The sequence below is a fragment of the Lampetra planeri genome, chromosome 33 (genome assembly GCF_965212315.1).
Source record: "Lampetra planeri chromosome 33, kcLamPlan1.2.h2, whole genome shotgun sequence".
In the NCBI taxonomy this organism is placed as follows: Eukaryota; Metazoa; Chordata; class Hyperoartia; order Petromyzontiformes; family Petromyzontidae; genus Lampetra; species Lampetra planeri.
In genome coordinates this window covers 9,736,409-9,759,507 of record NC_136139.1, presented here as the reverse complement: position 1 = coordinate 9,759,507, position 23,099 = coordinate 9,736,409, and the positions used below count along the sequence as shown (strand labels likewise).

Genomic DNA, 23,099 nt, shown 5'->3' with positions numbered 1-23,099 from the left:
ACTTCCAAGTGCAATCGCCAGGCGTTTTTGCCTTAAGGGTAGAGATGCTGGTGCTCTGGAAGAGCTCTGGCACCCGAATCACAGGGCAAATCATCATCGCAATAATGACGGCAAAATAATCTGTCTCGCGTGTTAACGCCACAGAGAGTTAACTTGTTTCGATTTAAAGCTTTCGTGACTGCAGGGATTCATATTCTTGGTTATTTCGGTAAAGTCACGTAGAAGGGAAATAATAAAATAATAAAAAATAATAAAATAAAATTCTCACTAGACAAGCTTCGCGGTCTTCATTGGGACGCTGTCTTTCTGACAGCTGTACTTCACCTGAGGACGGCTGCTTGTGTTGTGGCCGAAACATCATGAGAATTGTATTTAATAAATTTATATGTTTTTTTTATTTTTTTTATTTCCCTTCTACGTGACTTTACCGAAAGAACCAAGAATAAGTTAACTTGTTTTTTAATAATAATCAATCCCACGCTGGATCAGGACCTCCATCATGCAGGAAGTTGGAGGGAGGGTGGTTATTTGACCATACTTCACCACGCTGGTCAGTGCGGGTTTGTTGAAAGCGGGATAGCATATAAGTATTGTACAACCGCACATGTGGCTGTACTGCCCACTGCTGCAAACTCGTTAATTACGCAGCCGAGAACACCCGCTAAGCATTGTGGTCACAGATCTAAGCAATATCCAGGCTCAGCACTGCTTAGCTCCGGCGGTCTGATGAAATCAGGTGCATTGTGAATGATTTGTTCATAGGCAGTAACTGTAATAATGCGAATTAAACACTCAGGAAAGTCTCGCCGAGTACAATGACTGCTTCTCGGGAGAGTCATGGGGATGCTTGCTCAATTTCACCCGTGCGCGTTTGGCTTTTCACGGGGAGGAGAACGGAGAAGACCCCAGCACGCTGTATACGAGTGGGTGGCAGCACTGCCATCTCCTGGCTGCGTCACAGCCCCCATGGCTACAACACTTGGCAAGCCCTCATGGTTACCCGTTAAGTCACTACACAGGCTCAAAACAGCTTAGCTTACATGTAACACCATCAGACATTCTGGATGATTTTACAATATTTATGATCGATATTAATCTATCAGACTTTTTTATTTTACCAGGTAAGGCCTACTGAGCTATATAGAGCTATTTTTCAGAAGGGACCTGGTCACAAATAATGGCTCAACGAATTGGCTTATCATGTGGAAGTGTATAGCAACCAAATCTTCTAAACGCATGTTTCTAAATGGAGGGAAAAACCGGAGGACCCGGAGAAAAATCCACGCGACCACGGGGAGAGAGACGTGCCACCTCCAACCATACAAGTGTCAAAATGGGAATCGAACCCATGGCCTCCTGCATACCAGGCGAGGGAGTTAACATCTCGAACCAAGCGAGCGGACACCAATCTATACACATACCGCCCTTTTGTGATGGCACCGCAGGACGAGGGCTCTCCCGGACACCGTATGCGACTTGTGGGACCTATTTGACCGCACTTCGCCACGCCGGCGAGTACGAGTTGGTGAAGGCGACGGGGGAGCCAAGGGCCGGTTTCAGATAGCACCCGCCGATAGTCGTCTTCTCATCGACCATTGAGCAACTATCTGCCGTGGTTTCGTTTTTTTCCGTTTCGACATCGTGCGCGAATTTGAGCCCGTGCGCTTTCGATTCGACCCGGCAACGACAGCGACATTTACCAGCCAAGCCCAGCCACCCACAAATGCCACCAACTCGTCACCGTGGGCCTCTCGCAGCTGCGCGAGTATTTTTGCACTAAATTATTACATCAGGCTCGTCGTCTATGCAGTCAGCACGTTGTAATCGGTGGTTCAAATCGTGTTTTGCTCGTTATCCTCTGCTGCCTGCGTAGTCTGGGAACTGCCTTCTCCCAGCCATCCGTGCCATCGACTCCCCTGGCTCGAGTCCCAGATGAAATTAAGAGCTTCCACGTCTGCCTATGACTGCCTCTCTCCATACAAAATCGATACTCTACGCCGACCGCTTCTTTACAGCATCTTGAGACGCGATCCGTACATTGACGCTATCTAAATCGACACTCTATTCACTCGCAGGGAGACCCATAGACTCACATAGAGACCCAGACTCACGCAGACCTGAAGATTCCACAAAAGACCACCCCCCACCCCGAGACTCGCACAGAGATCCACTGTTTCTGCACAGCTTCTTGACACGTCGCATGCTAAACAAGTCCACATTGCATTGCACTGCACCTGCCACTCATTCGTGTAGGACAACCATCTTACATCGCCTGTCACATCGAGGCACGACATTCCTCATATGCAGACCTGCCGCAGACTGCTGGGAGCAAGTGCTGTTAAGCGGCACAACGCGGGCGTGAATGTGACCAGCACCACGCCCGGCCGCCTTTGTATCCCCGGTGTTGATGTTTACACACCGCACTAGCTATTCATTTAAGGCCGAGTCGATCTAGGGGGGGGAGGGGGGGGAGGAAATGCCCTGGACCCGTTCAGATACTCATCACCGCTGTTGGCCGTGAGTGGCAAGAGAACTCGGGTTGCCTTGGGTCGGTAGCGCGGCGCGCTAACGACTGCGCCACCCACCACCCACCACGTCGCCTGCAACCAGGGCGCGTAGATAGACACATACACACACGATACAACACGTGTGTGTGCACACACACTATACAACACGTGTGTGTGTACACACGCGATACAACACGTGTGTGTGTGTGTGTACACACGAGGCGATGGGGCCATTGACTCGGACGCGTGAATGGAGCGCCCGAAGCTCCGCATGCGCCTCTCTCTCTCTCGCTCGTCAATCGACATCCGTGGCAAGCCATCGGCGATCGCGTCGCCGTTGATGAGACGCAGGCTGTCGAAACTGCGCCCGAGTTTTACGCTTGCACTTGACACAATGCTGCTGGATAGTAGTTCGACTGGCAAGCCAGTGGTGGGGCTGATGGGCTATGGATACGTTACGCGCGTACACGTGGAGACACTGAGCGTGGTGAATGTGCTTCTCCGATACGTATTTCTCCACGGCGCGCTGCAAATAAATCCACTCCCCCCTTTGATGTCGGGTTGTCTCTGCGCCCACTCATCACCACCACCACCATCAACCACTGCGACTACAACTACCACGAGCGCCTCCGCCGTGATCCCCGTTGCCCATTGCACCGTGGAGTTGTGGCGCTTTGCGTGATGTGCGCTCACCGATGGAAGCTCTGCCGTGTTGCTACTAAAACTACTGCTGCTGATACTGCTGCTGCCAGTACCTGGTGGCCAATTGACGAAAGCAGGCAGCGAGTGAGGGAGACAACGGAGAGGAATAACGTACCTGTTTGACGCGATCAGCACGCCATCTCACTTGCGCCAAGCGCGGCTGCCTCTCAACTGCTGCTGACGATGATGATGACGACGACGACGACGGTGATGATTGATGTGGCGACGCTGCTGCTGCTGTTGCTGCTGCTGCGTGCCTCCACGCACACACGGTTGTGCTCTGCGCGTCTCCCTCCTCCTCCTCCAGTCGCTCTTTGCTTTGCTCGGCGGCTGGGGTTGGGCTTCGTGTGTGTGTATGGTGGTGGTGGTGGGAGGGAGCGGTGGCACAGCGGTTAGCGCGCACTTGCTCTACACACGCGGCCACCTGCTGAGATTGATTGCCGGCTGTCGGCTGCCGAGGATTATTGTCTGAACCGGTTCTCGGACTGGCCTGCCTGCCCTGCCCTGCAGTCGTCCTCTCCGCGGGTGAATAAACATCGGCACCGAAAAGACAAAGGCGGCCGCGCGTGGTGCCGTGTAATTCGCGTATGGTGGGATCTTTGAAGGCGCCCCAGTGCTTTGTGGATGAAGCCAGAGAGCGAGAGATGTGGGGGGGGGGAACCGCAGATTTTGACTTTATCGTTTTATAGGGCGTGCGGTGGGGGTGAGGGGTAATGGGTGGGGGTGAGGGGAAGGCGAGAGCTAAAAATAATTGAAAGCAGAAAGAGGTGATAATGCATTTTCTCCGTGACAGCAGCCCCCGTGTACAGCAACCGCCAGTCGCGTTGATTTGGCCACGCGTAGACTCACATAAGGCACTCACTCTCATCTCCCGTGAGTGGGTTATCACTTGCGAGAGATGCCGCCTATGTATGTACAGTATATGTTGAACTTCTTTCGCGCCGTACGTAGCGAATCGTGTTAATCGGAGATGCCACGACCCCCCCTTCCCACCCCCAAGTCTCCGGCATTGTTGTCTTCACAGTCCCCCTCTCACCCATTGGGCGCAATACTGCACCGCTCTTGTGGATATTACAAAATATTTCCAACGCGCATTGACGTTCCATACTTATCTTGTGGACATTAACCAACATATACACAGCGCTTATTAATTGCCTCTGTTCGTAGTTATGTTCACATCGTGCCCGAAATGTAATACAGTAATACCCCCACGTACGTCTCCCGCCCCGTGTACGGAGTTTCGCAAATGCGTCGTCACTTTATTACAAATACCACGACCTGACTTGAGTCACCTCAACCCCACACTTGCGTCGCTGACGGCATCGTCCGGTCCTGTCTCGTTATCCGTCGCCGCTCGGCCTTCACCACCACCACACTTACCCTGTCACTCGCTTAGGATTGACGTCGTTTCCATAGCCGTCGTCGCACATTTCAGGAACGCATCCCCGACGTAAACCGGGTACTGCTCGAAGCGCGGTGTATACGTCGCATGCACGTGTCCAAATGCAATTCTGCAAAGCCGTTTTGGTCAATCCACTGCTGGATGAAGGGGGCCTCCCTACACACCTGGCGCGGGTCTTGTGTAGGTGAGGAGCATTAGACGTGGGGAGCATAGAAGTACAATACAACAGTATATATCGTACTACACTCAAAGCCATTTGTTGCCGAACGCATAACCCTCGCCCTGCCTGGTTCTGTCCATGGCGGTGACCCATCCAAATACTAACCAGGCTCAACCCGACTTAGCTCGCCAGATCCGATGAGATTTCGTGCTCATTCCGAGTGATTTGGTGGTGGGCGCACTTACGCACATGTGTTTGTGTTTCTCATACATGGCAATGGCGCTACGAACCCGACGAACCAGAGTTCGATTCCCGCTCACAACCAAATATCATTAACTAAACCGGTTCTGGGGCTCCCATAGGCTAAGCCGTAAATGAGTAACTGATACGGTGTGTCAACATCGGCACTGGGGAGACAAAGGCGGTCGGGCGTGGTGCTGGCCACCCACCCGCTTGTGTGTCGCGTTGATCCCCTAACAGCACTTGCCCCAACATCCTGAGTAGGCTACATGCATGGGGAGATCTTTCGTCTTGTTATTTATACAAATCGTCTATGGGAGCTCAATAGAAATTATGCCATTGAAAAAAAAACGCTACGGGAACGACATTACACTGAAACCACATCAGCGACACAACAAGACCCCCTGCGGTGCAGAGATGAACGTTCCACGTGGCACACGAATCCGGCGCAGGGGAGCCGAGAGCACGCGTGGTGGTGATGGATGCGCCGGGATGAGCAGAGGAGGAGGCCACGGCGCACACAAAAGACAAAGATCCCCCGTATAGCCTGAACACACTGTTGGGGCAAGTGCTGTTAGCCAGCACCTATAAAGGCCGGCCCGGCACACGACGGGGTGGGTGGCCAACACCACACCCGGACCGCCTTTGTCTCTCCAGTGGTGATGTTTACACACCGCACCAGGTACTCATTTGAGGCTGAGTCGACCTAGGTGAGGCCCATGACCGGTTCAGATAATGGTCACTGGTGTTGGCTGAGCGGGAATGAAACTCGGGTCGCCGGGTTCGTAGCGCAGCGCGCTAACCGCTAGACTACCGCTCCCCACGATAGTGTACAAAGACAAAGATCCCCCGTATAGCCTTGAACGGACTATTGGGGCAAGTTGCTGTTCACCAGTAGCACCTATGAAGGCCGGCACGGCACAAGGGCTGGGGGGGGGGGGGTCAGCATCACGCCCGGCCGCCTTTGCATCCCCAGTGCTGATGCTTACCTGCACATCGCACGATATACACTTTAAGGCTAAGTCAACCTAGCGGAGGCACAGGGACCCGTTCAAATATTCGCCACTGTTATTGGTCGCAGGCGGGAATTGAAGGCCGTCTTTCCGGGTTCGTAGCGCAGTGAGATGACCACTACACTACCGCTCCCCACGCATTCTAAACACGACGCCACACAATCGTCGCCCCCGGTAGCCTTTAACAGACTGCTTGGGGCAAGCGCTCTTAGCGAGTAGCAGGCACCTATCACGGAGGGAACGGCACACGAGGCATCGCGTGGCCTGCGCCACGCCCGACCGCCTTTGTCTCCCCAGTGGCGATATTTTACACACCGCACCAGAGTCATGGCATTCGCAAGGCGCTTGTGCCAGGCCAGGTGCACTTTAAGGTCACGTGAAGTGTCGATGGTTCGCTGGCAGGTCACGGGACCCAGGTGTTGTGGGTTAACTGAGATGGCTGTGCCAATTTGCTGTGTTTTAGCGGCCTGGCGCTCCGCTCGTTGTTGTGAGCGTCGCTCCTCTCTGCCCTCCGCTGTTGTTGGAGGGCGACCCGCTTCCAACTTCCCAGTAGCAGAAGCGTCCTTCACGAGCCTCCTCCACATATACCGATTTTGACACCGCTTGTACCGGTCATCGGCAAGTTCACGGAGCTCCACGTTCTCTTGTACCACGTCTCTCCATCTCTTCTCTAGCCCGTGCCGCGCCCGTTTAGCCCCCTCTATGCGGCCAAACAAAGGCTGTTTGGGCATGCGGTGGCTGCGTTGGCAGAGGCTGCATGCCCCAGCCAACGCAACCTCGTGTTCACACGCACGCACAAACCCACAACAACCGCCGTTCGCCACTAAGTGGCGGTCTTTGGCTCCCCTAATGCTGTTGTTTACACACACACAGGACTTGTTTGAGGCCGGGTTGACCAGTGAGAGGTCCGGGGATCGGTTGACGTCGCCACTGAAGTTATCAGTGACTGGGAACCGAACGCGCGTCGACGGATTCGCAGCGCGTGAACCGATGCACCATCGCTCCAGCCATTGTACGCAGCAAAGACAAAGATCCCCCGTATAGCATTAACAGACTGTTGGGGCAAGTGCTGTTAGCAAGCACACTACCAAGGCCGGCACGGTACACGAGCGTAGGTGGCCAGCACCACGCCTGACCGCCTTTGTCTCCCCAGTAGCGATGTTTACACTCCGCACTAGGAACTCATTTGAGGCTCATTCGACCTAGGGGAGGTCCGGGCCCGGTTCAGATAATCGTCACTGTTGTTGGCCATGAGCGGGTATCGAACTCGGGCAGGTGGGTTCGTTTGCGCAGCGCGTTAATCGCGACACGACACCACCGCTCCCCATTGTTTACGCAGCGCACACACACAACGTGCTAGTTAGTGCAAGGCTGCCCACAAGCGGTCACTACAATTCGTGCGATTCTGTCTTGGCGCGCGATTTCTCGCACTGCGCGGGCACGAAGCCGGCCACAGCCGAGTTCGACTCCCGACCGCGGCCAACTTGAGTGTCGAGCGACAAACCGAGCCGGTTCTGTCCTAACCCGCCCCCCCCCCCTGCACCTTCACACACCCGAACCGTGCAGGGTGGTGAAGTATGGGGAGGCCTTCGTCCAGAAGTGGATTGACATAGGCCTGAAAATGATTTACGCGATTCTTGCATTCGTAATTTACCTAAACTCCGATCGTTTCTCAGTTCGCTTGACTTGGCGAGGATCGCGGCGGCAGCGCGTCGAGTAGTGGCGGTCCAGACCTCCCTTTCCCCGGCGACAAACTCAAGCACTTCATTGCTATACACTATATACTACACTACACTGCTATACACAGACTCGAGCTCTTCCTGCGCAATTCACAGGCCAGCCGAGCGACATCGTCACGCCAGCAGCGTGTCCTGGGCCGGCCCCGGGGTCTTCGCCCAGTGGGACGTTGCTGCTGCCCGGTCAGGGTTCCAGGCACACGTCAAAGAATACACTCGGCTGTCAGACCTTTCAATCGCTCCCTAACTCACCAGCTTGCTCCAACCTGCGTGGTGAAGTGTGATCAAGCGCCACCGTAAGACCGTCACACGGCGAGGGGAGGTTTTCATCCAGTAGTGGATTCGAAAGGGGCTGTGCATGATCATTTATAAGCGTATGGCAAGCGTGGAAGAGTAGGCCAACATACCCCCCGAAGGGGTTCTCTTGAACTACCCCAAGTCGTTTCGATTTCAACACCAGCAACCATCATCGGGTATAAATGAATGAGAAAACAAACAGAGTAAACCTGTAAATATAATGCAATACAACACAGAGTCGGCCAACAAAACCGTCAACACCCCACCTGGTTGATTATGTTCTTACAAAGATTGCAAAATTTGAGAGACAAAACATAGACACAAAGAGTAATTCCTGCAGTCACGAAAGCTTCGAATCTAGTTTATAAAATACATTTATAATATGCGACGTTTCGGGCAATGGACCTTCAAAGCACATTTCTTTCACATTGTTTGCCATGCAGTTTTTTTTACGGACACGAGATTTCACAAACGTGAATTTGCGTGCTTTGGAGGCCCATTGCCTGAAACGTCGCCTATACTATCTATATATTTTTAGGCCAGTGTTACTGATGAATGCGTTGAGTTGTCTACATATATACACGCGTGTGACCTACATACCCAGGTGAGAGCTCATACAAAAAAACACAAGTGTGTGTTTTGCAAGTGTGGAAGAGATAAACACCGTTCTAATGATGATGGGCCCCAATCAATCGCTCCGCGCGCGTTAACGCGAGGGTAATTGTACCTCGAACACGAGCGCACGGTGGTTTTGAGAGTACAAAATTGTTTGGCGGTGTTCGTAATTTCTCAGGGTCAACACACGCGGTCTCTCTCTCTCTCTCGATCCCTCTCTCTTGCCTACCCTCCTCGTCGAATTACAAATTAATCGTCACTTTCATTATAAATTGCTCTCAATTTAAAAAGAAAATTCGCAGGTGTTGCCGGGCACTCCCCACCGCCTGCCCCCCCCCCGAACAGGTAAGCCGTAATTATATTTAAAACGGCTGCGTGTGAAAAAAAAAATACAAGCACACACACACTTTCTCTCAACGCACCGTGCAATTCACGGGCGTGGATATTCGTGTTATGTTTTCGTGTGGTCTCTGCCTCTGCGTGTTTTGTTTTAAATTGCCTTGTGGCAAGTGATGATGCAAATGCGAACGCATCACTCGTGCCACCGGCAGTACCGTCGGCTTAAAACAAACTCACAATAACATTACCGTTCATGAGATTCACTGTCATCACGATGCTGACCGTGATATTGCCCTTTTGTTGATTCAGGAAGGCTACGCCGAGGCTTCCTTGAGACATCACAGACGGGTCGTGTATTGGCGGATACTGCCGAAGGGTGATGGTCAGCGCACTGGACGACTTTCACTGTTGGAGGTCGCCGATACGATCTCCCGGCACGGCAGCTCAAACGATGGTGAAAGTTTCTTACACGCCGCCGCCGCCTCCTGTCCACCCAGCAGTATAAACGGCTACACCGCGGTTGTCGATCGGCATGGTCGCGTGTGTGGGTGGGGTAAAGCGTGGGAACCCCCCCAGCCTCTTTCGAGACTTCTGGCCAGCGTGGGAGAGTAGGCCAAATAACCTTCGAAACGAGCATCCCTCTTTGAGCTGCCCCTCTAGCGGAGGCCCTTCTGCCAGCAGTGAGGTGAGCAATATACTGCCAGGGCTACACCTTTGTCCCGCCTAGAGTTCTCATCTGATAAAATATAAACCCAATCCCCGTCCATCAATCACTCTTCCTTCCTCGCCGACAATCGCGCCGAGCGTGCGTCAAAACGCACGAGCGAGCACGCCGATGAAGGTGCCGATGACCCTTTTCCTTTTGCCGGGAGCTCAAGTTCACCGACGCGGGGAGGAAGAGGACCCCCCCCCCCCAAATTCTCCCCCGCCCAAATAACCCCCCCCACCCCCCTACACACTCATCCCCCCCCCCCCCCCCCAATGAAAAGAAGGCCAGCTACATGTGACACTGGCTGCCCGAGGCAATCGGCGAGGGAGGGATCTTAACCGGCGAAGCGAACGAACACCTCCTTGGATGACCTGCTCCCCCCCCCCCTCCCGGGAGGAGAGGCGACAGCACAGCCAAGGTGGTCTGCACTGTCGGCGATAAAACGAGTCTGGGCATCGGAGCGTGCACATGGCAAGGGCCCCCCCTGTGGACATCAGAAATGAAAAATGGGACAGTGCCAGGTGATGCGCTGCCATAGAGGGGGCAAGCACTCGTCAAGCAAATGTTATACCGATCCCGAATCAAACAGCCACCAATTGTAGTCCAACTCCAATCATAACCAAATAGCCAACCAGACACTAGTACTAGTTCTACTCGTAACATTAAGTAGTCAACCAACGACTAGTACAATCCCAACTCGACCACCAGCCACTTGCACTGGTCCAAGTGGCTAGTGACCAACTGGCCCATTAGCCAAGCCCAGCTACAACCAATCAGCCACGAGTACTACCCCAGACCCCCAACGAACGTGCACCATCACAGCGGCGCGCGCGTGCACCACTCGTAAGCAAAACATAACAACCTTGCGCTGGCAGTGGGCGGATGGCCGTGCGCGCGTCGCGTCCGTAAATCTCGGGCAGCAATTAAACGCAGAGATGTTTATCGACGCGCGCCGGGCGCTTTGAGATTTTCTGCGGGTTGTTTTTTTGTCTCCGGAGCGGTGTGGAAAGCGCGTCGACATTGGAGCTGTTCGCGGTGATACGCGAGCCACTCTTACAATCAATCGGGCCATCGACGCGGGCCGATTAAACTGTCACCATCAGGCTCTTCTGTAGGACAATAGCAGGACAATGAACCATCCCCACGCCTGCCGTGCCCGCTTGTCCCACGCTGTTATCCCGTGTTAACAAAATCAACATCAACACGGACGCCGTGTTACTGGTGAAACTAGAAGACACGTTTGTGCAGTTTTACGTCGCGAAATGGGCTTGGGACCCTGTGGATTTCCCCGACATCAGCCATATGGCGCAAAGCATTAAAGTTAAGGTCAGAGCAGATATAACTTAAAGCTGAACCGGAGGCACCAGTCCCCTAGCCGTCCATGCAGACCTTTCATTTATGTTTACAACGGGAGCAAAACTTCACATTTCGAAGGTGAAATAAAACGTTGACATTTTAACAGTGCACGCTTTAGCGGCACATTAATATTGACGAACTTGCCCGCACTTGTAGAGGCAGGTGCATTACAATTGTTGATTACAACCTGGGAAAAATAAAAGAGAACAAACATAAACTTGAGATGTTATACACGATGTTTGAGTCGGCCCAAGTTATGCACTGCATCTAAAGCTCTGCCGCTGCGATGTTATTCCTGAACACAGGTCATTATAACATCCACTTTTATCACGAGTGACAAACATGATTCACATTTAAAAACGAAATAAACGACCACTCATTTCTTCCTCTTCTTCTTGTGAACACGTTCACCGACATCGGCATCTGGGATTTCCTCCTCCGACTGTTTGTGTTTAGACCTCTTCCTCGAAGCGTGTTCATCCACAGCGGCTGCATCGCTCGCAGGCTCCTCTCTCTTCACCGCCACGTGCTTCTTCTCCTCCTCCTCCTCTTCCTTCATTTTCTTCTTCTTCTTCTTCTTATTTTTCTTCCGAGCCTCTTTCTCGTCTTCTCGTTTGACCGGATTCGGCTCCGTGTCGTCAACGGCTACGTCCGCCACTTCGACGTCTGCCGCGCCTGCGTCGCCCGCCACCACACCGCGGCTGCTCGTCGTCCCCGCAGCCACGTGCCCCTCTCCCCCCGCATCGTCCGCATTGTCCGCGTCCTTATCTCGCCGTTTCTTTTTCTTCCTCCGAACGGAAGGCTCATTCTGCTCCGCTTCCGCCTTGGGAACTACGCAGGGATACGCCGAGGGAGAGGCGGCCTCCTCCCTTATCAGATCCCACGATTCCATCTCCGTTTTCACTTCTACGCCGTCATCGGCCTCGTTTTTGATCAAGTCCGCCGCACAAACTCCCTCCCCCACGGCCGTTTTCTCCTTGTCTCTGCTCTTTTTCTTCTTTTTCCTGGAACGAGACTCAGTCGATCCCTGCTCGATCTCCACTGCTGCACACGCACCTTCTGACAATTCGCTCATCTCCACAGCTGCCAGTGGCGCCTCTTCCTTCCTATCCTTTTTGCTTTTCTTCTTCTTCTTCTTAGGTTTAACCTCCTCCTTCCCTCCCTCCTCGCTCTCTCCTGCCGCGTCCTGCAGACGTAGCAACGGCGACTCGGTTCCACCGCTTCTCGTTGCTGCTTCTGGACTCGCCTCATTACCGTTACGTTCTTCCGCGCCCTCTTCTTTGACCCGCACCGCCAAATTGCTGCCGTCGACAACCACTGGAGCCGCCACCTCCCGGTCCTTCTCCCTGTTTTTCTTTTTCTTTTTCCTGCCGTGAGCCTTGCCATCGCCCTCATCGGGTTCCACTTTCACCTGCACAGCGAGTGGTGCGGCCGGCACAGTCTCATCCCTAGATTTTTCACGTGATTTTTTGTCCTTTGCCCGTTTGCGCCCATCGGGTTCATCCTTGACCACCAATTCAGGCTCGACGGCCAATTTACTTTTTTTCCGAGTAGTTTCTTTTCTGTCCGCAACGTGCTCCTGAGCGCCGACTGGCTGGCTGTATCCGAAGGGCTTAAACCTCTGCCGGAGACCCTCAGGGATGCTCGGCGGAGGAGGAACAGGAACCGGATGAATCTTTCCACTGCCATTTGCCATCCCAACTGCCTCCTCGGTGACGGAGATCATTCCCTTCAACACTGCAGCCCACTGCAAGTTGCCTCCCTTCTCCATAGGCAGCACCACGCCCGTCTTGGGCATCTCTCGACAGCTGCTCATGATTCTGTAGTGCTTGTTCTCCTTGTCCAAAGTCACGCGTTCGAATCCCTCCAGCGGGATCGTCATACCTGTCAAACTAGAAAACACGTTTGTGTTAGTTTTCTGGATTGTTGATTGGCCGCAACTATTGATTGAGTTTTCATCACAAAGCACGACGTTCATTGCATTGCTTGATATCAGCTACGTTCAGGAACTGAAGGTTTCGAAGCGAGACGTCGGACATCACGGTGAACGACACGCGGTAAAACCCGAAAAGATATCAGCGAGCTGTAGAGCACAACCACAAACATAACTAAAGCTATGGTATAACATTGTCTGCATTAAATTTCGATTTAAAGCTTTCGTGACTGCAGGAATTCATCTTCTTGTTTTTTTTTCGGTAAAGTCACGTAGAAGGGAAGTAATAAAATAATAAAAATAAAACATAATAAAATAATTCTCACGACGTTTCGGCTACAACACAAGCAGCCGTCTTCAGGTGAAGATTGAGACACTGCCAAGCTGGGAGCTTATATATGCTGAGTTGGGGGTGTAAGAAGAGCGCACATCCTTTTGTTAAGGCGCTCTTCTTACACCCCCAACTCAGCTTATATATAAGCTCCCAGCTTGGCAGTGTCTCATTCTTCACCTGAAGACGGCTGCTTGTGTTGTAGCCGAAACGTCGTGAGAATTATTTTATTATGTTTTATTTTTATTATTTTATTACTTCCCTTCTACGTGACTTTACCGAAAAAACCAAGAAGATTGTCTGCATTATAAATTCACATGCAAGGAAGTGCATTTTTAAGTGTAGCAGTAACCTGAATATGGGAACCATGCCAGTATTATCTGAAGCTTATTAAGTGTGTAACACTCATCACATTTTTCTCAATTAAAATCGATTCTCATACTGGAAAGACACATTAAATAGTGCCCCCTAGAATGGATTACTCACAGGTCATGCCAATTGTAAATATAAAGTTGCATTTCGACCAACAGCGTGGACAAGTGCACAGACAAGACGAAACAAGAGATACTGAAAATGGGACCAAAAGGAATGGATGCCTCTGGAATCGAATTCCAACCGATTCATACAAAATCAATCACTGGGTAGAGGGGGGCGGGGGTGGCTATATTGTACAGAATAATGCTAAAAATGATAATCTACACTCGTAAAGCACTGGAGGTCTGAAAGTGCTGTACAGAAGTACAAGTATGAATATAAAAATGCATAATGAAACAAAAACTGTAAAAATCTAATAAAAGCACGCAGGCTAGTGATAAGAACACCAAATAAAATAAACACCCCAACGGCAATATATATTCATGTAAAAATGTTTTGGGTTACATCGCGTTAATATAAATGTGTTGTTAAACCCACCACAGCCAATTAGTAAGGTTTGTCACATAAACAAAACATGCCAATTCATAACTAGTTCAGCACACCGGTGTGTTCGAGAGTGAACCCACAACATTTACAATTCGAGTACGACGTTTCGCCGTTGATTACGACTAGCATCATCAGGTGACACATTTATATTTACACGATCTAAACAAAAACAACTATTATGGATATATATGTAAAGCAAGTGAAAAGATATTCTTGGTTCTTTCGGTAAAGTCACGTAGAAGGGAAATAATAAAATAATATAAATATAAAACAATAAAAAATTCTCACGATGTTTCGACTACAACACAAGCAATCATCATCAGGTGTGACATCCAAAGCAAGAACTGCCACAAAAAAGTGGCGGTTTTTCCGCCACGGAAAAACCGCCACTTTTTTCAAATTTTCTTGCTGTGGATTTCACACCTGATGATGATTGCTTGTGTTGCAGTCGAAACATCGTGAGAATTTTTTATTGTTTTATATATATATTATTTTATTATTTCCCTTCTACGTTACTTTACCGAAAGAACCAAGACTATGAACCCCTGCAGTCACGAAAGCTTTAAATCAAAAGTGAAAAGATGTTAAAGAAGATAATTGCTGATGCTTACCACTGTGGAGAGAAGTCTGTCGGTGCCTGGATGAGCCATATTTCAGTGGACGAGGCCTTGGCACTTTCTACCGTGAGACCGCCGAGTGGAATGTAGGCACCCTGCTCGAAATCCGGGGGGCACTCAAACACGTTGCTTAAGATTTCTGTAAAAAAACGTAAAATGTTCAGAGTTAATACACATTGCACTTGTACATGCCGTTTTTAAATCCACTGCTGGATGGATGTATGCTGAACTTCTTTTGCACCGTATCAATCGTTGGCTCGAGCGAGAATTCATTAAACTGTGCTCGTACAGCTGCGCACATACAACAATAATGTCCCTTGAGTAGCCCTCATTGTTATATTTATTACAACAGTTCACCTGGACAATTTTTTGTGTATGTTGAACTTATTTCGAGCCATACGTAGCCAACCGTGCTAATCGGAGGTGTGGGGGAAGGACATCAAATTCAACACAACATGTAGTTCTAAAGAAATTCGTTTTCAATCTAAATTTTAAATTGCATAGCTGCAGTGGCTACCGAATATCGGAAGGAAGAGCGCCTTCCAGACGGCCGTGTGGGTGACTAATTATTTGACCAGGCTGGACAATGTGGGTTGATGCAGGTGGGGAGCACGGACGTAGGTAGGGTGCGTGGCAAAGTACAATTCTTTTTTTGTGCGCTCTGTTGCAGTGCCCTCTGCCGACAGCTGTCGTCTGTGCACAAACGTCGTCGTAAGAAATGTAGATTCAAGTCTTGCAACAGCACATAAACATAATTTGCTGTCCGTGAGAATCATTCGCGCCGCGATGAGATGCGACATCTGGCAACCCTCCTGGAGAGGTTGACGACTCCACCGTCAGCACGAAATGTGATGTATCGTACTCACAGGTCGCCAAGGTTTGTACAGAACAGCTGCGTAGACGGCGAAGAGGGTTTGCGCAAGCACGCATCTTTGCTTTACCCCACGTCTGGCTGGTATGTCTCCGTCAGCTGCCCATCAACACTGATTCTCACTTTCATGTGCTCATGCAACGCCTTAGTGATGTTCAGAAACTTTTGACGAAAGACCTACCGTCTCCTGTACCGATCTTTAGGTATTGAGATATATTTATCTTCCCGTGATCTGTCCCGGTTGCCTGTAAACTAAGAGATGGCAGGCCTAACCTCAAAACAATTCTACCCACCGAAGTAATTCAATACAAGCCACAGATAGCGCGATCCAAAATACGGACGATATAGCAAACTACACTACAGGTTGGTCCACATGTGTTGTGACCCCCTATTAATTACATTGCTTATTCATTTCTGTTCACCCCATTGATATAATTTTTTGTATTAAGTTTTAAATAATTAAGACATCTGGACCACCCTGTAGTCTGCGCTTCAACGCAAGAACAGCAACACTACACGAAGTCTCTATTACGAAGGACATTGGCATGTATCTCAACGCACGTATTGCCACGCCGAGACTCAGAAAACGATCATTCTGGGCACCACACACATCGCATAACCCCCGGTGCGTCGCTCCCCGCTCATACACTCACCGCCCTCAGCTCGCTCGTTCTCACTGTCGGACACTTTGCGGGTACTGGATCGTCGTTTCATCCTTTCTTCTGGAGTTGTTTTTCTTTCTATCTCGCGCAGGCCACGCGAAGCTGTGAGCGAAGCCTTCCCGCACGTGGAGTGCGGAACCACGTGGCGCGCGTAACCCCTGACCCCACCCACCGGTAAGGGTCAAAGGACAAGGTGGGCGATACCATTGAAGATGAAGTGAGAGGGTGGAAATACTGTGAAGCGATATTTGTATTTTATTGTTTTTATTTTAAAGACATTTGTTTTCTTTTTTTCTCACAGATTACTCTAGTTATAGATAATAAATGTAATATGGATTAATAACAAAAGCAACTGAAACGGAGGTAATTGTTTAACACTTACGGAACAAAAGTGGGATACCCTGTAATCTCGCCTGGCATGTTCATGGGAATCGATTTTCACGATAATTCAATTACTCACTCGATTCATTACAACCCGCATGAAATCGCCAAGTTTGACGAACTATCGCGATCTTTACGATAAATTTCAAGGTCGTAAGTAAACGATCAATAACGACTGGAGCCATAATTACTCATCAATTGAGAAAGTTAGCGCAGCAGTTGTGGTGAAACTTTGGGAATCGATTCTGATTGCTTTGATGTGAAACAATGAGTCGATTGTGGAATCAATCCGGTGTCTCCCCCTCGTGGCAGAGCGTGCATAATTATACTCTTAGGGTTTTTATCGGTAAAGTCACGTAGGTAAAAAATAAAATTAATAGAAACAAAATAAAATAATAAATAACGACGTTTCGGAGGCAACACAAGTCTCCGTCATCAGGTGGAACCGTCACAGCTAGATTTACTGTATTAAGTGAGGCAAACAATTCCAAGATACAAGTTCTTAAATACAACTTCTTGGTTCTTTCGGTAAAGTCACATAGAATGGAAATAATACAATAATAAAAATTAAACAAAATCATTCTCACGACGTTTCGGCCACAACGCAAGCAGAAGAACAGGTCTGTCGAGAAGACAGAGTCAGAATGACTCTGTCTTCTCGACAGACCTGTTCTTCACCTGAGGACGGCTGCTTGCGTTGTGGCCGAAACGTCGTGAGAATTATTTTATTATGTTTTATTTTTATTATTTTATTATTTCCATTCTACGTGACTTTACCGAAAGAACCAAGAAGATGAATCCCTGCAGTCACGAAAGTTTTAAATCGAAAAATTCTTAAATACAAGTTAAGGGGGGGAGGAGGGGGGAGGAGCTTATCTGAGTGTGGTAGCCAATGAATGGAACGTATTTGGGGGGGGGGCGGGGCTAAAAGAGAACAACATGTGCACATGTTAAAGGTGCACCATGTTGTTTAACCCAGTGTTGGTGACAACCCAAATACAAAAAAGGAGAGTACTGTTAAACGCTGGGGATGTTAACACTCGGTGAAGTAGAATAGTACCTTCTTAATTTAGGAGCTTTCGTGACTGCAGGAATTATTCTTTGGTTCTTTTCGGTTAAGTCACGTCTAAAAATAAAATAATTTTATTTTAATTTATTATTTTATTTTTAGACGTGACTTAACCGAAAAGAACCAAAGAATAGAATAGTACCTGTCAAATAAGATGGTCCAAAAATGTGCATAATTACCCACGTGTCAATCATGGACATATTACGAAGCCCTTCTCACTCCACTGCTGGATGAGGGCTACCCCACGTCGTACCTGGGTTACTTTTCACCATACTTCACCGCGCTGGCAAGTGGGTGAATGAGAAGGGCATAGATGTGGAAGCATTGAAGCTCAGTACAACAATCGAATCTAAAATCGGAAGAACCGCTCATTTTATGAACTGCCACCAAAAATCGAACCATAATGAAGTTGCATACTCTGCAATGAAAAACATAGAATTCGCTTATTGGTTTTTGGAAAATGGTTAACCGTAACCCACCCACTGAAAACTATTTTGAACCGTATAAAGGTTTCAAAAGGTTTGTTTTGGTTAACCCCGAACCATATCCGACAACCAATCGGTTCGACTCCCTGATTCGTGATGGCCTTAAATTTACTTCATGCCATGCAAATTAAGGGACTGCAAAGATCCAGAACATTAAATACCACATCTACATTTTAGGTGTTTTTGTTTACATTTAAAATATTTCACTTGGATAATCCCTTCCGATGGAACATCTCGTTTGCAACGATGTCCATGGTATCAGCTGACACAAAACATGACGTATACACACATATTTTCAATACTGTATATAACTTTTACAGTAGGCGTTTTAAATATGAACGTGGGATCCAGCACCAACGATTAACACGGTTGGTTACGTACAGTGCGAAAGAAGTTCAACATACATCCTTTGAAAATAGCTATTTCACTACTCCACTGACCACGGTAAACCGCCGCGTGCTACGGAACACGAATAAAGATCTACTTATACTGGTAGGAACCTCCTGGTTACACCATCCCACAGGGGATTATTGTGTCCGTCCGTCCGTCGTGCATCCAAAAATGGGAGGGGTGGGGCTGGGTGGAGAGGAGATGGTGGGGAGGGGCTGGGTGGGGAGGGGAGGGTGGGGAGGGGCTGGGTGGGGAGGGTGGGGAGGGGCTGGGTGGGGAGGGTGGGGAGGGGTTGGGTGGGGGGTGGGAGGGGTGGGGCTGGGTGGGGAGGGGCTGGTCACCCCGTGGTGCCCTTATAAAACGCAACGTTTAACCTACTCACGCCGGCTTGTGCCCGCCCTCACAGTCGGGCATATTTGCGAAATACACCACGCCATTGACCGAAAAACCCAACGTTCCTACCAGCTCCCTCCGCAGGAGGAATGTGTTTCGTACCCAGAACCAGGAGCGTCCTGGCTGAGCGGCGTTGCTCCGTAGCTGCACCGACAGCCGTCTGGAACTCTCTCTCCCACTGCCACACAAGGGCAGCATCATCCAAGCACCATCCACCTTAAAACATCAATTCAAGGCTTAAAGCTTTCGTGACTGCAGGAATTCATATTCTTTGGGTGTTTCGGTAAAGTCACGTAGATAGGTTGAAAGAAGATAACAAAAAAACTACGACGTTTCGATCGCAACACAAGCGTTCGTCGATATACGTGACTTTACCGAACAACCCAAAGAATATAAATTCAAGGCTCACCTGTCCAGGCTCTCTCCTGTCCAGGCTCACTTGTTTAGGCTCACATGATCAGACTCACCTGTATAGGTTCACATGTTCAGGCTCACATGTTTGGGCGGACCTGTCCCGGCTGGAATACAAGGGACTTTTGAGCTTTGATTCCGCGCCCGAGTTCTCAGTCGAACAATGCATTCAATGTGTGCGAGATTTGCAGCAGTAAAACATTCTCTTCATAATTATTATAATATCCTGATATGATTTGCTGTGGTAGTCTACCAAAGTGGCACACCCAGCAAAATATTTCACGTGCTAAATTGTAAGCTATTCAAATGTTCTTGCTGTGGATTTCACATCTGATGATGATTGCTTGTGTTGCAGTCGAAACGTCGTGAGAATTTGTATTGTTTTATATTTTTATTATTTTATTATTTCCCTTCTACATGACTTTACCGAAAGAACCAATAATATGAATCCCTGTAGTCACGAAAGCTTTAAATCAAAATTCAATTCAAAGTACTTTCCTGAATTTCTGCCAGGAAACTACTGGCAGAAATTATACTGTCCTATGGTGGGCGTAAGCCTATATCCATATGGCAATCATCGTTGATTAACCTCCCCACAAAGCGGCATTATTTTTTAGACCTGATAGGAATACTGAGCTGAGTGAATCCCACAACTTAGGATTTGCACTCGCAATCTTCCGATTGGGAGCTGCTGTCCCCACTGCTGAGCAACCAGGCCAGTGAAATTGTTCCCACTCTAATACAAAGTCAACTCAATTAATGAAATAAAATAAAATTTATTATAATAATTGGTTCTTTACCCTTCTATCTGGCAACAAAACTGACACCTTTTTACAAGGAGTCATGTTTGAATAGACCGCAATACCTGCAGTCATAAAACAAACAAAAGAACATAACTCTGATAATGTGCACTGTCCTTGAAGTTGATTGGTCCACACCCGAGACAGCTTTCCTTAGAGCCTAGTCTCACATGGGTTGGACCAGATGACGCCAAAAGGCGCACCAAAAAAGTGCGCCTTTTGGCGTCATCTGGTCCAACCCATGTGAGACTAGGCTCTAAGGAAAGCTGTCTCGGGTGTGGACCAATCAACTTCAAGGACAGTGCACATTATCAGAGTTATGTTCTTTTGTTTGTTTTATGACTGCAGGTATTGCGGTCTATTCAAACATGACTCCTTGTAAAAAGGTGTCAGTTTTGTTGCCAGATAGAAGGGTAAAGAACCAATTATCATATTTTTACTGGCAAATGAGGTTCCCATAAAATTTATTGCATATACATTCGTTTTTTTCCTTCTACAAGGTGATCTGTTTATAGATACCCTGCTGACATCTAATGTCTCTTCTAAGTCTCTTCTCAACGGCTGTTTGAACATTGTGAATGCCATGCCCCCGTGTCTTAGAGGAGAGTGTTGAACGATTTGTGGGAGATATTCATAATATTTAAAATAACATGCTGTTTTCTCTGTTCGACGTTATTACTATTTTAGCAGAGGGAATATAATATATATTTTAAATGCATGTAAATAAAATGAAAACTGTACATCTATGATTAAGAATTTTTTCTTTACATGTATGAATACGTCTCAGAAATGCCCTTTGACCTACAACGGCTGTCTAAAAATAATAGGAAAGCAACCCCCCCCCCCCACATGTAATGTTACATGACATTTCGATCATAAATGTAGAATATAATAACCTCTTTACAAAACACTAACCTGAAACATGGTAAGTAGCTTGTATTCCCCGCTATCATGCTCTAGCACTTTGCGAGACTGGAAGAGGAACCCTTCTATCTGGCATTGCACACTGAACCGTACCTCGAAGCTGAGGAAGTATGATCATTGCAAATAACCGTTCCCGCCATAATCGATCACCAGTCGATCATCAATGAGAGGAATACGGGAAACCTACACACCACTGGGCTGCCTTCCCTAGCACTGGTTTTTTTCAGTTTCCCTTATTTGGTATAGCCCTGTGAGCCATTCGGATCTTGAATCGGTTGCAACCGCAACAAAAAAAAACATGAACAAGAAAACATCTTAAAGCGACTATGCGCAAACAGAAAAATCCAGGTAAAAAAACAGCAAAAAAAACCGCAAACAAAATCTTCCAGAAAAAATCACTGCCTCGCCTGGAGACTAAAAGTCTTCACTGGGCAAAATGTCTGGATTTATTGTAAATAGATAAAAATGTATATTCAAACATTGCCAAATCTCCCTCCTTTCTTCCCGCAAATGTCCCCTCCTTTAACTGCCCTTTTTCCTCCAGCCCTCATTCCCTCTTCATCTCAATATTATTGCCGCATTTCTTGTTCCTCAAATCTTTGCAGCTATTTTTAACCAGCTTTTCTTAAGTCATGTTTGCAATTAATTAGGTTTTAACGTGCCGTGTAAAACGCTCTAAGACGCCCTGGCGTGAAGGACGCTCTATCCAACCACGAGTTATCATTATTTATTATTCTGACGAGTAGATGCGGTACACCACAGACAGCCTCGGCTGATGGACCCGTACGCGTTTATCTGTCCGTCTCTCGTGTCTTGCGCCACTGAAGGCGCCGCACAAAGAATAAAGGAGGAAGAGCTGTATCTGGTCCGACACGCTGCACCACATCTCCAAAGTATGAGGAACGAAACATGGTCATTGCAACTTGTGCCCAACCCGTATAACCCCACGGTGACCGCGCAGCAAACAACAAGAAACTGCTGACTATTTTAGCCACATCCGACGAAATGACAAGTTACTGTGCCGGTTGTGACTCAAAACGCCTTGCAAATGGCAAATCTGGGTGACAGGCCGCCCCACGCCGTGCAAGATCATGCAGATTCTTTCGACCGAATTTCACTGTGCCGGTGAGTGGCGATTGGTGATTGTCGGGGAGCATTGCCGAATAGCCTCTAACGCCTGTATCACGACGCCAGGGCGGGTGGTCTCCCAATGTTGCAGTGCCCGAGCTCAACTTTGCTGAACTTTCCGAGACTTGACCGGTGCGGGTTGGGTGCGACGATTTGATCGCAGGTGAAAAGGCTTCATTCAAAGAGCGGATGTTTTAAAATGCAGCGTGCTGGGTAATTGGTTGAGCTGTGCGCAGGGCCTTATTGAAGCGATATTCCCAACTTCTCTACACGTTGCGTGTAATCAAGCATCTATTCAGCAATTGAAACAGATGTTGAGGCTCGTGTTCCCTGCGTTCTAATCATGCGCGCGAGAATTGGCCACCTGTGAAAGGCGCAATTTACACGCGAATGGTTCGACTCAGGCTCACGAAAAAGCGTTATGTACGACACTACGTGCACAAAGCAGCAAACACGAGAAGCAATACCAACGAGACGGTGAGAATTATACTAAAAATATTCGATGCCTGAATCGTATCGTGCAAGGGGTTGAATGCCAGGCGCATATTTTCAACATATTGTCCAACCTTTGCTATTTGCACCGAAGGGCAGAGTTAAATGAGATAACCCCTTCATCACTAAATGAGGAACCGACAGCCCATGGGCCGAATGCGGCCCACAACTTAATTTCACACCAGTTCGTGGCCACATTAAAAACCTACCACTTT

At 48.7% G+C, this 23,099-nt stretch overlaps 2 protein-coding genes across 2 annotated transcripts in view; both read right to left on the bottom strand.

The window, feature by feature from the left end:
- The window catches only part of LOC144729774 (sodium/calcium exchanger 3-like), a 145,718-nt gene extending 142,188 nt beyond the window's left edge, over positions 1-3,530 (bottom strand). Inside the window, exon 1 of the mRNA XM_078610260.1 lies at positions 3,325-3,530. The gene's annotated coding sequence lies outside the window, so the exon portion shown is untranslated. The remainder of the gene's footprint in view (positions 1-3,324) is intronic.
- A 7,852-nt stretch (positions 3,531-11,382) lies between these two features.
- On the bottom strand, positions 11,383-16,581 carry POLR1G (RNA polymerase I subunit G). Its single transcript, XM_078610259.1, is given in 4 exon segments — positions 11,383-11,596; positions 11,599-12,968; positions 14,873-15,017; positions 16,403-16,581. Coding segments are annotated over 4 exon segments (1,620 nt in total). The 5' UTR covers positions 16,464-16,581; the 3' UTR covers positions 11,383-11,552.
- Positions 16,582-23,099: the final 6,518 nt, after the last annotated feature.